This window comes from Lissotriton vulgaris, unplaced genomic scaffold (genome assembly GCF_964263255.1).
Source record: "Lissotriton vulgaris unplaced genomic scaffold, aLisVul1.2 SCAFFOLD_7798, whole genome shotgun sequence".
NCBI classification, from domain to species: domain Eukaryota; kingdom Metazoa; phylum Chordata; class Amphibia; order Caudata; family Salamandridae; genus Lissotriton; species Lissotriton vulgaris.
This window is the reverse complement of record NW_028250320.1, coordinates 27,185-41,690: the sequence shown is the minus strand read 5'-3', so window position 1 is coordinate 41,690 and position 14,506 is coordinate 27,185. Positions and strand designations below refer to the sequence as shown.

Genomic DNA, 14,506 nt, shown 5'->3' with positions numbered 1-14,506 from the left:
GATATTTACAATTTGAATTATAATTCTGAGGCTAACTCGTTACCAGATGTTTACCAGAGTCTATTGCTACAACGAACGGTTCCTATGGAAAAGTTTAAAACTACAACACCATTAGCAACATAGTTTGGTGAACTTCTAACCTCTGTGCTCACTTAAGTGTTCCATGAACTGTTAGTATGGTAACAGACAGTAGGCAGCTTGGGAGTAGAGTTGAAAGGTACTGGCTGTACAGAAACAGTTATATTTACCCAGGATCCTCTACATCAGTGGTTCCCAAACGTTTGACTCCTGAGGACCCCCACTGAATCACTACTGGAAGCCGGGGACCCCCAAGCAATTTGTACAATTTCAATTTCAAAAAATTAATATAGTAATTCGCAAAAAATACACAAGTACACACCAAATAAATATGTGCATTAATAAAGCTTTTATTATTTTATATTGAAAAATATGCAAAAATCAAAACATTTTAATGGGAAGGATGGTGCTGCATCTCGGCTACTAACTTTTCAATGTTTGGTTTTATTTCAGAAAGTTGAATCCTTAGGTCAGATTCAACATTTTGCAAGCGATTTCTGCACTTATTTTTAAGGTACATAAGATTTGAGAAAGCCTTCTCACATAAATATGTGGTTGGGAAAGGAAGTAAAACCTTAAGTGCCTTGTACGATAATTCAGGGTAATCTGTACGTACATGCAGCCAAACATTTGTCAGACTCAGAGCCTTTTCCTTGAATTGAAGTTTAAGTGCACTATCTGTAGAGATTTCAATCAAACCGTTTTCTTCAGATGCAGTCAGCCCCATTAAATTGTGAATATCTACATTAAAAGGATCTTTAATCCAGTTTTTGCTTTCATCTGAAAGTGGAAAGTACTGACGAAAACTACACCGCATATCTTGGATATGCTGGATAAACATTTCTAACACTTTGTTCGATAATTCATCATCAGCAGATTCCAAGAATGTCTTCAGGTTCTGAAAAGAATCAAAATTTCTTTGTGATAATCGACGAGTCCATAAGTCAAATTTTTTTTATCATTGCCTCAATCTTGTCTTCGACATTAAAAATTGTGATACCTACTCCTTGCATACTCAAATGGAGTGCATTTAAATGGGTGAAGATGTCTGCCATATAAGCCAGCATAGCTAGCCAAGTATAGTCATGTAAGCGCTCATGCAGTGGAAATGGAGATTCCAGTTCAGTGGAGAAAACTCTGATTTCATCTCTTAATTCAAAAAGCCGAGACAAAACTCTACCACGAGACAGCCATCGGACATCTGTATGCAGCAAAAGCTGATGATGAACACTATCCATGGACTGACAAAGCTGTTCAAAAAGCCTTGAATTTAGTGACCTAGCTTTGATAAAATTTACTATTTTGACTGACTCATTCAAGACCTTTTTTAATTCCTCTGGTATCTTCTTAGTGGCTAATGATTCTCGATGACTGAAACAATGATGCCATACAACTGAAGGGTTAATTTCCCTTATTCGGGCTACAAGTCCAGTTAGTCTCCCAGAAATGGCACATGCCCCATCTGTGCTGATTCCTATGCATTTGGACCACTGAATTCCATTTGAGGTCAAAAAATCATCGAAACTGTTGAAGACCTCTTCAGCAGTGGTATTTATCAAATAGCGACAGAACAGTAAATCTTCAATAATGTTCCCCTCAAAATCATATCTAACGTAGCACAGGAGATGAGATTTATTTGCTATGTCTGTACTTTCATCTACTTGCAGGCTATAATGCAGACTCTTACAAATTCTTTCGATCAACTGTTCCTTTATGTTGTCTGAAATGTCAACTCGCTTTTTTACAGTGTTGTTATATAATGGCACCAAATGTAAATCTTTTGCTGCTTTTTCTCCAACCATTGCTGTCACCATGGCTTTAGCAGCAGGCACTATTAGTTCTTCAGCAATTGTATGAGGTTTTCCAGCTTTTGCTATGAGCATGGACACTTCATATGAAGCTTTCAGAGCATTTTCATTAACAGATCCTGTTGCAGTTTTCCTAATTATCTTTCTACTTTTTAGGAGCTCTTGCTCTTTATTCTTGAAGAATTCCATTTATTTATTTGCATGTTCTTTATGCTTAGTTTCCAAGTGTCTTCGTAATTTAGAAGGTTTCATGGCCTCATTTGACAACATTTCATAACATAGCACACATTGTGGCTGAAGTTCATGTTCTGAACCTGAAAATGTGAAATCCATTAGTAAATATTCACCATCGTGACGTAAATAATTAATTTACTCTCTTAATTTCTATGCAGGTAAGTACTTAATTAATAATAACTCAATCAGAATGAAAAAAGACAGAGTCCGTGGTGTTAGAGTTTCTAAGGGTTTTATTCCTCATTAAGGAATCAGGATATCATGTTCTGACCACCACAGGGGTGTCAGAAGGGATAGAGCGCTCTCGTTTATTGACAATACATAGCTTATATACTTGATTTATACCATAAGAATCAATGTAAGAGGCGTAACAGCTGAGAGAAGACAAGATAACAGTATACACGTGGTGCTAGTACATCATCAAGAGGCGTAAACTAGGCGTGAACCAGAGGTGTGTGCTAGAAACGTCACTGATAGGTGACGCAAGTGGGTGGCACCAAGGGGTGGTGCTAACAGAATGTTGCAATGTCAGCAGAAATCGGAAGCTTGGATGCGCGCGCAGCTGCATGACGTGTGATTGACGGGGTGCAGGGGACTTGACATTCACACTAACGGAAAGAGACAGAAGTCTGGCATGTCAGATCAACTTGTACTTCTATCATATCTGATATCTGATGTTTAGGAACTATACTATCTGGGCGGAAAGGTCTCTAGGGCAGAAGCTGTTCTATGCTAACTGTGGATGCGTGTATAAGCGCCTGAGTGTCTACATGTGAAGCGTGGGGCACGGGGCCTTCCATGGAAGCATGGCAACAGAGGCTATGAATTACTTGCATTGAGACAGGTCGGCCCTTTGGCTCTGCAGCTGGAGAGGATGTTTACAGGATCTAGTAGGCAGGAATGTATTTTCGGGGAGCGGAACAGATAACTCGAAGGTTATAGTCAGTCTTGGCAGAAAGCAGGCTTGAGCTGAGCGCGAGGGGCCGCGCTGAAAGTAGGACAGAGTTCACGGGTACAGAGGTAGCCTGGGCAGAGTCAGGAGCCACAAAAGAGGTTCAGATGGCAGGAATTCAGGGCCTACTCTTGCTAGAGCAGGAAAAATACGAAAAGTGTACTACAAAAAGACGGTGGCATAGCATACTTAGGAACGGACTATATAATCCATTCATGGTGGATCTGAAAGAGGACATGTTAACGTTGGACGCAAATGTATTTGCGTCTTCATAGCTAGCACAGGAGGGAAGTTACATGCACTTTAAGCTGGTACATGGAGTCGGTGGGGTACGCGCTAGGGAACACAACATGACCAAAATTTAATTTTCCTCATTCCCTCCTTGTTCCCTACGGACCCTTCATGAAATATCGATCCTCATGAATCGATCAGTCTGTTCTTGTAACATCATTTGTTCTTCTTTCTTTCGGTTACGTTTTGAGTGAATACTGGAATGTTCAATACAAGAGGTGGCACACAGTCCACAAATCGCTGGCCCACACTGTAGGCACAGGCAGCAACTGAATACTAGGACTAGGCCAATGCCTAGGAAGGATAGGATCTTCCATCCCAAGCTGTTAACGTTGTCCAGAACCAACCGGACCAAGTCCAGGTGCCTGGATTCTGATGTATCTGATTTGCAATTTTATGGAGACGGGTGATAGCTTGATATACAGATGGTGCATTTTGTGGAATGAAAACACAGCAACTTGACCCGATGACCTTACAGGCTCCACCTCTATCTGCCAAGATGACGTCAATTACAAGACGATTCTGAAGGACAACAACCCGTATAGCGGACTGCTCTTCTGTTAAGTTACCTAAGGCGGAGGTAGTTTCATTTACTACGGCTTCAAGTGTTCTAGTTAATCTGCGTATTAATTTACTATTCTGGACAGGGCCTAAAAAGAAAAAGAATCCTTTATTAAAGTCAGTGTACTGTTCCCATGCCGTTTCTGTGTAGTCGACAAGTGGGACATCTCTTCTGGGTCTATTCTTTACTAGATTGCTATTTCTATGGTAATCAGGAGGAGCTAGAAAAACAGGTGGCAGAAGGAATGCAATGTAACAGGTACCATCCCAATCTGGAGGTAGACGTATGTATGCGGTATGACCACAAACAAAGTAAGAGTGACTAATAGCTTTGAAGGACGATTTTCCATGATCACTGAATTCGACCACAGTAGTGCATTTACTATGACCTAAGTGTACTGAACCTTTCTTCTTGATACATAATTCACCAGTGACTGGCAGTACTGACATAATAGGTGGAACTGGTGCAGCTTCGGACTCGACAGTAAGAATCATAAGGCTAATTGTATAATTACCTAATCCATATACTTCATTTTCTAGATCAGTTCCTATTCTAGTGGGTAGTCCCTCCTTATCTGGGTAACAGACGTCGAGCAGGACCAAGTTCAAGTTTCCCCAAACCCAACCCCCATCGAAGACAGCAATATCAGGATCTAAGGAATTCATTATTTTAAACCATGCTCCGCAGGAGCCATTGTGAGTGAACGGGTACGGAAAGAGGGGCAGTGCTCCCTTGTAATTCTGGTAGGGAGGGAGTCGGCCACATATCCAGCAATTTGTAGCATTGTTAGTTTGATGAGAATGATGTAACATACTAATGAATGTGTTGTTGCGCAGCGCAAGTCTGTAGGAAAGCTCGTGTGGAGGTAACTCACTAAAAGTGTGTTCAGCAGATACATTGTAAGCAGATTGTTCACGCTTGAAAATAGGGTAATAGATAGGCAATAGGATGCTAGTAACGATAATTAAAACACTGAGAATAAACATGATTATGAGTGTCACTATGCAGTGACTACGAAGTGATTTACAATATGTACGTTTCTTTGCTTCTCTCTCTCTCTCTCTCTCTATCTCGATCTAGGGGATACATGTCAGAAACTATTTAACCGATTCACCCAAGGGAGGACTTAAACAATTAAACTGTCTGACTTGCTAGATCGTAATTTCATGCGATATTGTTCTTGAGGAGTCTTTTCTCGTTCAGATTCTGTAAAGTTTTTCTGTTCGACACAGTCTTTGGTGGGGGTGGACGAGTCTCGGTCAGGTTTCAGTCCAGAAATTTTTTTTATATGACTCGTGTGTACCCACCCCTTTCTTCCCTCGATTTTCACCGCCGTCCTTGTTGTTAGAAGAACGGTCTTCGGAGACTTCCAGCGGGGTTCCAACGGACTTTTTCTGTCGAAATTGCGGACGAGGACAGTATCACCGGGACGGACGTCATGCGGCTTTACATCAGTGTTGTCAGGGAAGGCTGCGGCAACCTGTGAACGACATGATTGGAGTGCAGACATCAAGGAGGCAAGGTAATCTGTCAACATGTTAGAATCAACATCAGTAATCTTTTTTGGAATGGGCGTCCCCCACATATTCGGTGGTCTTCCAAAGACCACCTCGTACGGAGATAGCCCTGATCTCGAATGGGCGACCATTCTCATATAGAATAGTGCCACTGGCAGGGCGACTATCCAGTCGACCCCTTTTTCCTGACATATTTTGGCAAGGCGGATCTTTAATGTCTGGTTATGCCTCTCTACAAGGCCTGCGGCTTCTGGGTGTCGGACACAATGGAACTTCCACTGGTATCCCAGTAACAAGGAAACTTCTTTCATTAAAGCAGACGAGAATGGCTGACCGTTATCTGAGTACACGACACGAGGCAGGCCGTATCGTGGGAAGAATTCACGAACCAACTGTTTGGCAGTGGTCGGAGCAGTGTAATCTGGGACTGGGTATGCTTCGGTCCAGCGGGACAGAGCACAGACAACTACGAGAACATATTTAAATCCTCGACAACGGTCCATCTGGATATAATCCATCTGGAGGACTTCAAAAGGGTGATCGGGAGGATGAAATCCACCTTGTTCTACAGGGACGCTTTTACCTGGATTGAACTGACAACAGATCATGCAAGTACGCACTTTCTGTTTTGCTGCTGCTCGTAAGTGTTTATTGTTCCAGAGATTTTGCAAACTGTCGAGCATTGCCTTTTCTCCTAGATGTGCAGGACTATGTGCTGTATTTATCATGACTTGAACCATAGAGTCAGGGAGAAACCATGTAGATTTTCCCTTCGTCATCCAACCTTGATCTGTCTGGATCCCTCCTAGTTCAATCCATTTCTCTATTTCTTCTGGAGTAGCATGTGTCTGAATGTCAATAACATCTAGTGTGGGATCTCTGACTGTCATACAGTTTGTCGGGTCTGTTGTCTTTGTCGTGTCAGTTGTCTGAGTGTGAGTCAGTGCTGTATGTTTTGCTGTCTGATCTGCCAGGTCGTTACCCTGGGAAACGGAATCTGTGACTTTAGTATGTGCTTTACACTTCATGACGGATATGGTTGAAGGCAGATGTATTGCTTCTAACAGTGCTTGAATGAGTGGACCATGTTGTATCTTTGTGCCATGAGAGGTCAGGAAACCTCGTTCCTGCCAGAGCATGCCGAAGTCGTGTACGACTCCGAACGCATAACGGGAATCTGTGTATATGTTGACATTTCTGTTCTTGGCTAGAATACAGGCTCGGGTCAGAGCGATGAGCTCTGCCGCTTGAGCAGATAGTGTATCAATACGGTATGTTTCTCTAACTTCAGTTTCAGTGGTCACTGCATACGCGGCCACTAACTCTCCTGTACTGGTTCTCATACATGAACCATCCACATAAAGTGTCAGGTCTGGATTTGTCAATGGAACATCTGTTAAATCTCGTCGGGGCTTTGTTACTGCATTAATGATCTCTATACAATCATGTGGAACTGGATCTGTCATAACTGTAGGTAACAGTGTTGCTGGGTTCAAGATACTGCAGCGTCTGATTTCTATGTGTGGCTGGAATAATGTCAATTCGTAACCTGTAAGTCGTGCTATAGTCAAGTGTTGAGTCTGGGTTCTGTTTAACAGAACCTCTACAGAATGTGGAACTTGTACTGTTAACTGATGACCTAGAACAATTGAGTCGCTTTGTCTGATTGCTAACGCTGTTGCTGCTACTGACTTTAAGCACGCAGGGAGTGCCTGGGCTACTGAATCCAATGTACTTGAAAAATAAGCGCAAGGCTTATGTGAACCTGCTTGATCTTGAGTGAGGACAGACAATGCTGTACCGTCACGTTCTGTAACAAAAAGTGTAAACGGTTTGCTGTAACATGGTGTCGCTAAAACTGGTGCTTGGCATAAAGCTTTCTTTAATTCCTCAAAGGCTTGTGTGTGTTCCTGAGTCCAAGGGAGGGCAATGGAAGTTGCTGCCTCCTGTGTCGTTAACTGGATGAGTGGTTTAGCTAGAAATGCATATTGAGGAATCCATTGTCTGCAGTACGAGGTGAGGCCTATAAAGGCCCGCACTTCCTTTTGTGTCTGGGGTCGCGGCATATTTACAATTAACTGAATGCGATCGGGAGTGAGCTGTCTCCCCACTTTGGACAGCAAGTGACCCAAGTACACAACTTGCTGAACACAGAATTGTAGCTTCGAAGGAGACACCTTGTGTCCCTTGTCGGCCAGGAAATGCAAAACTGTTAGTGATGCTTGTTCACATTCGGGTTCACTTCGTGCGGTGATCAGTAGATCATCGACGTATTGCAGTAAAGCGGTATTAACTGGCATTTGAATACAATCTAGTTGTCTTTTCAGTGCTTGACTATAGATGCTGGGGCTTTCTGTGAAACCTTGAGGTGCGCGGGAGAATTTGAAACTTCGTCCATTTAAACTGAATCCGAAGAGATATTGGCTCTCCGGATCAATAGGTACACTGAAGAAAGCGTTCTTGAGGTCTATTACAGTAAAGAACGTTGCTTCTGAATCAATAGCAGTTAACAGGGAGGAGATATCGGGGACCACAGGGTACTGTGGTACGATGCACTTGTTCAGTTCTCGAAGATCAATCACCAGCCGATATACTGGCGGTGCATTGCGGTCTGTACGTTTAAGAATTGGAATGATGGGTGAATTACAGATATTGGAGTCGGTCTCGACGACCACTCCCTGGGCAATAAGCTCTTCAATGATTTTCAGTAAAGCCACTACAGCATCGGGTGGTAACTTGTATTGTCTGATTCTGGGTAGGACAACTCCTGTCTTGAGTGAAACACGATATGGAGTGATATGCATACAACCTACATCAGCTGGGCCTTTTGCCCATAAGTGATCTGGTACATTTTTCAATCTGACATCAAAATCACGTAAAACATAATGACCCTTGAAATCCCGTAGAAAGAGTCTGACTCCCTCCGGGGAACAGCATATTATAGCTCCTAGAGCCTTCAGTGTTTTAATTCCTAACAGATTTTCTGGACATGATTTCGTAAGTAACAAATCTGTAACTCGGGATAATGGACCCACAGCTAATGGTACTGGTTCTGATACTTCATTTACAATAGGCTGTCCTGAAAAACCAAGGGAAACATTCTGTGAGCCTGAGAGGGGTGCCCCTGGGACTTCATTGTGACTGATGGTAGTGCGACTTGCCCCTGTATCAATTAAAAACTTTCTGTCTTTTCCTAATACGTGACTGTGTACATAAGGACCTTCTTGATCTACAGGAATTTCAATAAGAGGCAAATCACCTTCCCTCTCTAGGCTGTTTCATGTATATCGGGGGTAATCTGGATATGCAGATTGGGCATACTGGTACATCTGTTGTGAGACTTGCTGAGTCGCGGCAATGGGCTGTGGCTGCGGTACTGCTACGGTCTGTGCTGTGTGGGGTGGAGCATGCATAGGCTGTGTATTCTGCATTGGCTGTTCGTTCTGTGAGGTCTGTTGATGACCATGTTCATGTCTAGGCGGATGCGGTCTTTCTTTAGTTTTACCTGTTGAGATGTTATGTTTCAGGACTGGGCATTCATGTACGTAATGACCTGGCTGCTTGCAATAATTACATGTCCCTTTAACGGGAGCTGCAGAATGATTGGTCTGGGCCCCACCTTTTCTTTGACCGTCGGCTGGGACCGTCTGAGCTACTAACATTTTCATTTTCGTGTCTTTCATACGTTTCTGTTCCTGATCTTGTTCTTCCCTAATTCTGTTCTGGTGATATTGTAACATTTGTAACATCTGGGATGGCGTATTTGCCTGCCAAGTACTTTCAACTTTGTACACTCTATTTTTGACTAATGGTAGGGAATTCTCGACTAATTTTGATACAAAAAGGTGTGGATATGACTCGCTGCTAGGTTGTAGGCCACTATTTATAATGAAACATTTCTCGAATCTGGAATAAAAGTCACTAGTATCTTCATCTTGTTTCTGTTTACAGGACGAGATTGCGTCCCAATCTTCCTTTCTAGTTGTCAATAATCTTGGCAAAACCTGTACTATTAAGCCTGGTAATGCTTTAGTCCTATCCCCAAGGCCTAACCCTGGGATTCGTTTGCTTTCTTCGTCTTCTATTTCTGCCCATGCTATCTTTGACTCTCCCACCTCCCAATCCTTTTCCTTTAATTTCTCGTAAATGCCCGTGGGCAACAGTACTTTTAACATTTTCATAATATCATCATACGTGTAATCTCCCATCAGTAACATGTCTTTGAGCTCTCTGTGAAAACCTGCAGGGTCTTTATCATGACACGGAACTAATTTCTTCATTTCTAACAGTTCTAACTTAGTCAGTGGTGTGTGAACATACACACGTTTCAGGACGTTATCCGTACCCATAACTGGGTGTACTTCTCGTAAGGGATTCTGACTTTCAATGCCACTACCGCATTGCATGTAATACGTTTTCCTCTCTGGAGGCGGCGGGGGAACATATTCAGAGCTTATGAAGGTGTTATACTTGCGTCGTTGTTCTAGAATTATTTGTATTAACTTGGTACTGAAACCTCTCCATCTATCCATGAGTAGTGCTTCTAATGTTTCGTGTAAGGGACCTGGATCAGAATGATGGTTTCTGAACTTGATGAGGAGGTGCTGAATCATGTATACACCCGCTATTTTCTGCTCTTCTGGGGAAAGGTTCAAGAATGTCTGCACTAACGTATCATCATTGTATATGTCTGGGTTTTCGGCCCATAACACGGCTGACCGGGCTAGTTCCTGTTCATCCATAGAATTGAGTACATGGTACCCCATTCGGTCTCGAAGCCTTTTATCAGTTTCCTGGAACTGATGTTCAGAAGAATTCGGGTTTGTTAAAGCAGAGAAAAAGACTCTCTTGCTTTCTGGACGGACACCTTTCCTAAGGTAGGCTCCCCTACCTACATATGCTATAGTATCTGTAGACCTTCCTGGTGTTTCATGTTCTTCTTCCTCCTCGGAGGAAGCTTTATCATTCTCTTCCTGGTGTGCAGTCAATACTGCCTTTCTAATTTTCTGGGACATACTGGCTATGCAAGCCCCCTTATCATGCTTTCCTTCGGCTATATTTTGACCCCACTTGTTTAATGCGTCTAATTCACTTTGATCTGTCCCGGGCCTGTCTCGTTCTCTTATTACACAATTTATGAAAAATCGTAATATCTGTGCTTGAGTGTCGACTTTCTGTTTATGCATGGCAGCTTTGACACTGTCGGGGTCTTTCCCTGTCTGTATGAACTTATATAATCTGTCGAGAAGTTCCTGCATTCCTACATAGCATAGCAAGCTATCGGTGGCAGATCTTAATCGTAGTGATGCTAATATCATTAAATCGTCTTTTCCGGGTACTGGATCATATCTGCAAACTGACATCTTCTCTTTGAATGCGTCAAGGCGGGATAAGTGGGGAGACTGGAAAGGATTCTGCGTGTCCCTTAAATTTAATCTGTGTGTCGGTGGCGGGGTCTGAAGACCCGCAGTCGCACCTCCTGAGGCGGATGCTTGGGCATTATCTCTCCGCGGAGTCTGTATTTGAACTTGAATTTGTCGTTTAGTAGAATCAGGTAAGATTGGTTTCGGTAGGTCAGTCTTAAGTACGGGGAGTGGCGGAGCTGGCGGAGCGGGGGAGGTCTGTCGCGGTACCGGCAGAACCGGATCTGGGGGCGTAGTGCCACCCCCATCCCTGTCAGTAGGCAGGGCACGAACAGGCAGATTGGTGTAAGCTGGTACTACATCCTCTAGATATGAATTTAGGAATATGTCTTTAGTAGTTTTATGCATTACTTTAGTTGGAACTAATGGTGTCGGTAAGTTTTTCGGTGACTCTGATTGGGTTTCAGATGTGCCATCTGCTGCAAGATACATACCGTTTACAAGATTATTTCGGGCACGGTCTATTTGTTCTGTTTTTACTCGGATCCCTTCAGTAACTAATTCGTTTTCTTGGTCTTTTTCTGATTCTTTAAGTCTGTCTTCTCTACGGAGTGCTTTGTCAGCACGCTTACGTGATTCCTTACGCCAAAATTCTATGGCGTCCTTCTGAGATTGTCTAGCTTTCTTTTTCCATAACGCTTCTTCTACCCTCATGATGCACTCGGCATCCCACGTTCCGGTAACAGGCCATCTGTGTCTCTCGTCTAGGTGTTTGGTGTAATCGGCCCATAAATCTAGATATAATATGGCATCTATGCCATGTTTCTGATACATAAAATTGCCTGGAGTGTCCCTAGGGGGGATAGGAATTTCTTCCTCCAGTAACCCTTTCCTAGTTCCTATCTGTTTTAACTTGTTGAAAAACGGCATCTTGCTTACTTATTACTGAACGCTAGATCTTTATTCCTTAATACTCTTGACAGCTATATTATACGAGAAACACAATAATACACGTTTAAACAGTCACATTCATACCACAACATTAATCACATAAAAAACATTGAAGACATAGATGACTACCCCCCTATACTGGATGTACTGCTCAACAGTACGGATACACTGGTGTAACAGTGCAGAAATTCGGAATACTTGATATACTGCTAAACAGTACAGATACACTGCCTAAAAACAGTGCAGACCGGACTTGCGTACCCAAACCCGTCTAGATACGACCCAGCAATGGTACTCACCGGGAAGCACGGAAAACAGAAGGCCTCGGAAAACTCGACTGGACTCGACTCGGAACTTCGGAAAACTTCGGAAAATTTCGGAAAACTGGTGGGCCTCTTCACACCTCGGACCTTGCTTCTTTCGGCTAGGCTCTGGTCGGGATCCTCCGCACTCCTCACCGCCTCGTCTGGGCACTGATCGCAGTCTTCGTCACCTCCGTGGGTCAGAGGGAGATGCAGGAAATCCTGCCAGTACACGTGTGTTCCATCTAACTGATGGCAGGGGACAGAGCTTGCAACGCACCAACCGGCGCGTGAGGTGGGGGAGGGGTCCCTATTCGGGCGCCAAAATGACGTAAATAATTAATTTACTCTCTTAATTTCTATGCAGGTAAGTACTTAATTAATAATAACTCAATCAGAATGAAAAAAGACAGAGTCCGTGGTGTTAGAGTTTCTAAGGGTTTTATTCCTCATTAAGGAATCAGGATATCATGTTCTGACCACCACAGGGGTGTCAGAAGGGATAGAGCGCTCTCGTTTATTGACAATACATAGCTTATATACTTGATTTATACCATAAGAATCAATGTAAGAGGCGTAACAGCTGAGAGAAGACAAGATAACAGTATACATGTGGTGCTAGTACATCATCAAGAGGCGTAAACTAGGCGTGAACCAGAGGTGTGTGCTAGAAACGTCACTGATAGGTGACGCAAGTGGGTGGCACCAAGGGGTGGTGCTAACAGAATGTTGCAATGTCAGCAGAAATCGGAAGCTTGGATGCGCGCGCAGCTGCATGACGTGTGATTGACGGGGTGCAGGGGACTTGACATTCACACTGACGGAAAGAGACAGAAGTCTGGCATGTCAGATCAACTTGTACTTCTATCATATCTGATATCTGATGTTTAGGAACTATACTATCTGGGCGGAAAGGTCTCTAGGGCAGAAGCTGTTCTATGCTAACTGTGGATGCGTGTATAAGCGCCTGAGTGTCTACATGTGAAGCGTGGGGCACGGGGCCTTCCATGGAAGCATGGCAACAGAGGCTATGAATTACTTGCATTGAGACAGGTCGGCCCTTTGGCTCTGCAGCTGGAGAGGATGTTTACAGGATCTAGTAGGCAGGAATGTATTTTCGGGGAGCGGAACAGATAACTCGAAGGTTATAGTCAGTCTTGGCAGAAAGCAGGCTTGAGCTGAGCGCGAGGGGCCGCGCTGAAAGTAGGACAGAGTTCACGGGTACAGAGGTAGCCTGGGCAGAGTCAGGAGCCACAAAAGAGGTTCAGATGGCAGGAATTCAGGGCCTACTCTTGCTAGAGCAGGAAAAATACGAAAAGTGTACTACAAAAAGACGGTGGCATAGCATACTTAGGAACGGACTACATAATCCATTCATGGTGGATCTGAAAGAGGACATGTTAACGTTGGACGCAAATGTATTTGCGTCTTCATAGCTAGCACAGGAGGGAAGTTACATGCACTTTAAGCTGGTACATGGAGTCGGTGGGGTACGCGCTAGGGAACACAACATGACCAAAATTTAATTTTCCTCAATCGTATCTCCGGCACTTCCTTTTCTTGTCACTTAAATCACTTTGTTTTGACCATGATGGCCCATCATTGATTTCTTCAGTGGCTTTCCGCTTAAGGTAAAACCAGCGATCCATCTTCCTTATGTTTGGGATACAAATGACAAGTCTATTTCACAGCAGGTAATGGAATACATTTCTATCCAAGCTTTTTATTGAGGCACGTAGTAGACCTTCACTACTTTACCTACTACAGGTTGCCCTCATCCAATATTTCCGAACTACATATGCTTTGACGTTTAGAGATGAAGCAGCACCTGTAAGAAGATTTTAACACTGTATCAGCACTTGTTGAAAAGACAGAGGACTCTAGCAAATCATATGCATGAATATGAGAATCTTATGTACACGGATTCAAGATAATTCCACTTGCTCAGTTTAATTAAACATAGCTCATTCATTTGGCCTCCATTGTGGAAGCAGTCCATTGTTGATTGCACAGAGATTTGCACAATAATATGGGAAAATATGATCAGGGTTGGAATTTAGCGAGAACACTTCAGAAAGTCATTTTGTGCAAGAGATGGCAGTATGGTATCTGCACAGGATGCATATTGTTTCAGCAAGATCATGGAGCAATGTTATTCCAATTACCATAAACACCTGTTAGGCATAATCTTTAGTCACAGACAGTAGAACAACATTTTACCACCAATGGGTGAGCAGTGCATTTAAGGCATATTTTAGAGAGGCCTCACATGGCACCTGACAAGACCCTCTCCTGTTAAGGTGCCCACTGCCTCCATCCCCTGCCAACAACAAACCACAGAGGCTATTAAGTCGTCCTGCTAAGGGAGCATATTCCACAACTGTTCAGGCATACACAAATAGGATTTTTACACAGGAGCAACTTGTAGCGCCCCGTAGACCCTAGCAA

The 14,506-nt window shown here is 43.4% G+C and overlaps 1 protein-coding gene across 1 annotated transcript; it reads right to left on the bottom strand.

Annotated features, from left to right (window-relative positions):
* Positions 1 to 1,022: 1,022 nt before the first annotated feature.
* LOC147663288 (zinc finger BED domain-containing protein 5-like) lies at positions 1,023 to 2,075 on the bottom strand. Its single transcript, XM_086950555.1, has one exon. It carries the CDS (start codon positions 2,073 to 2,075, stop codon positions 1,023 to 1,025), a length of 1,053 nt encoding a protein of 350 aa, XP_086806681.1.
* Between the last annotated feature and the right edge of the window lie 12,431 nt (positions 2,076 to 14,506).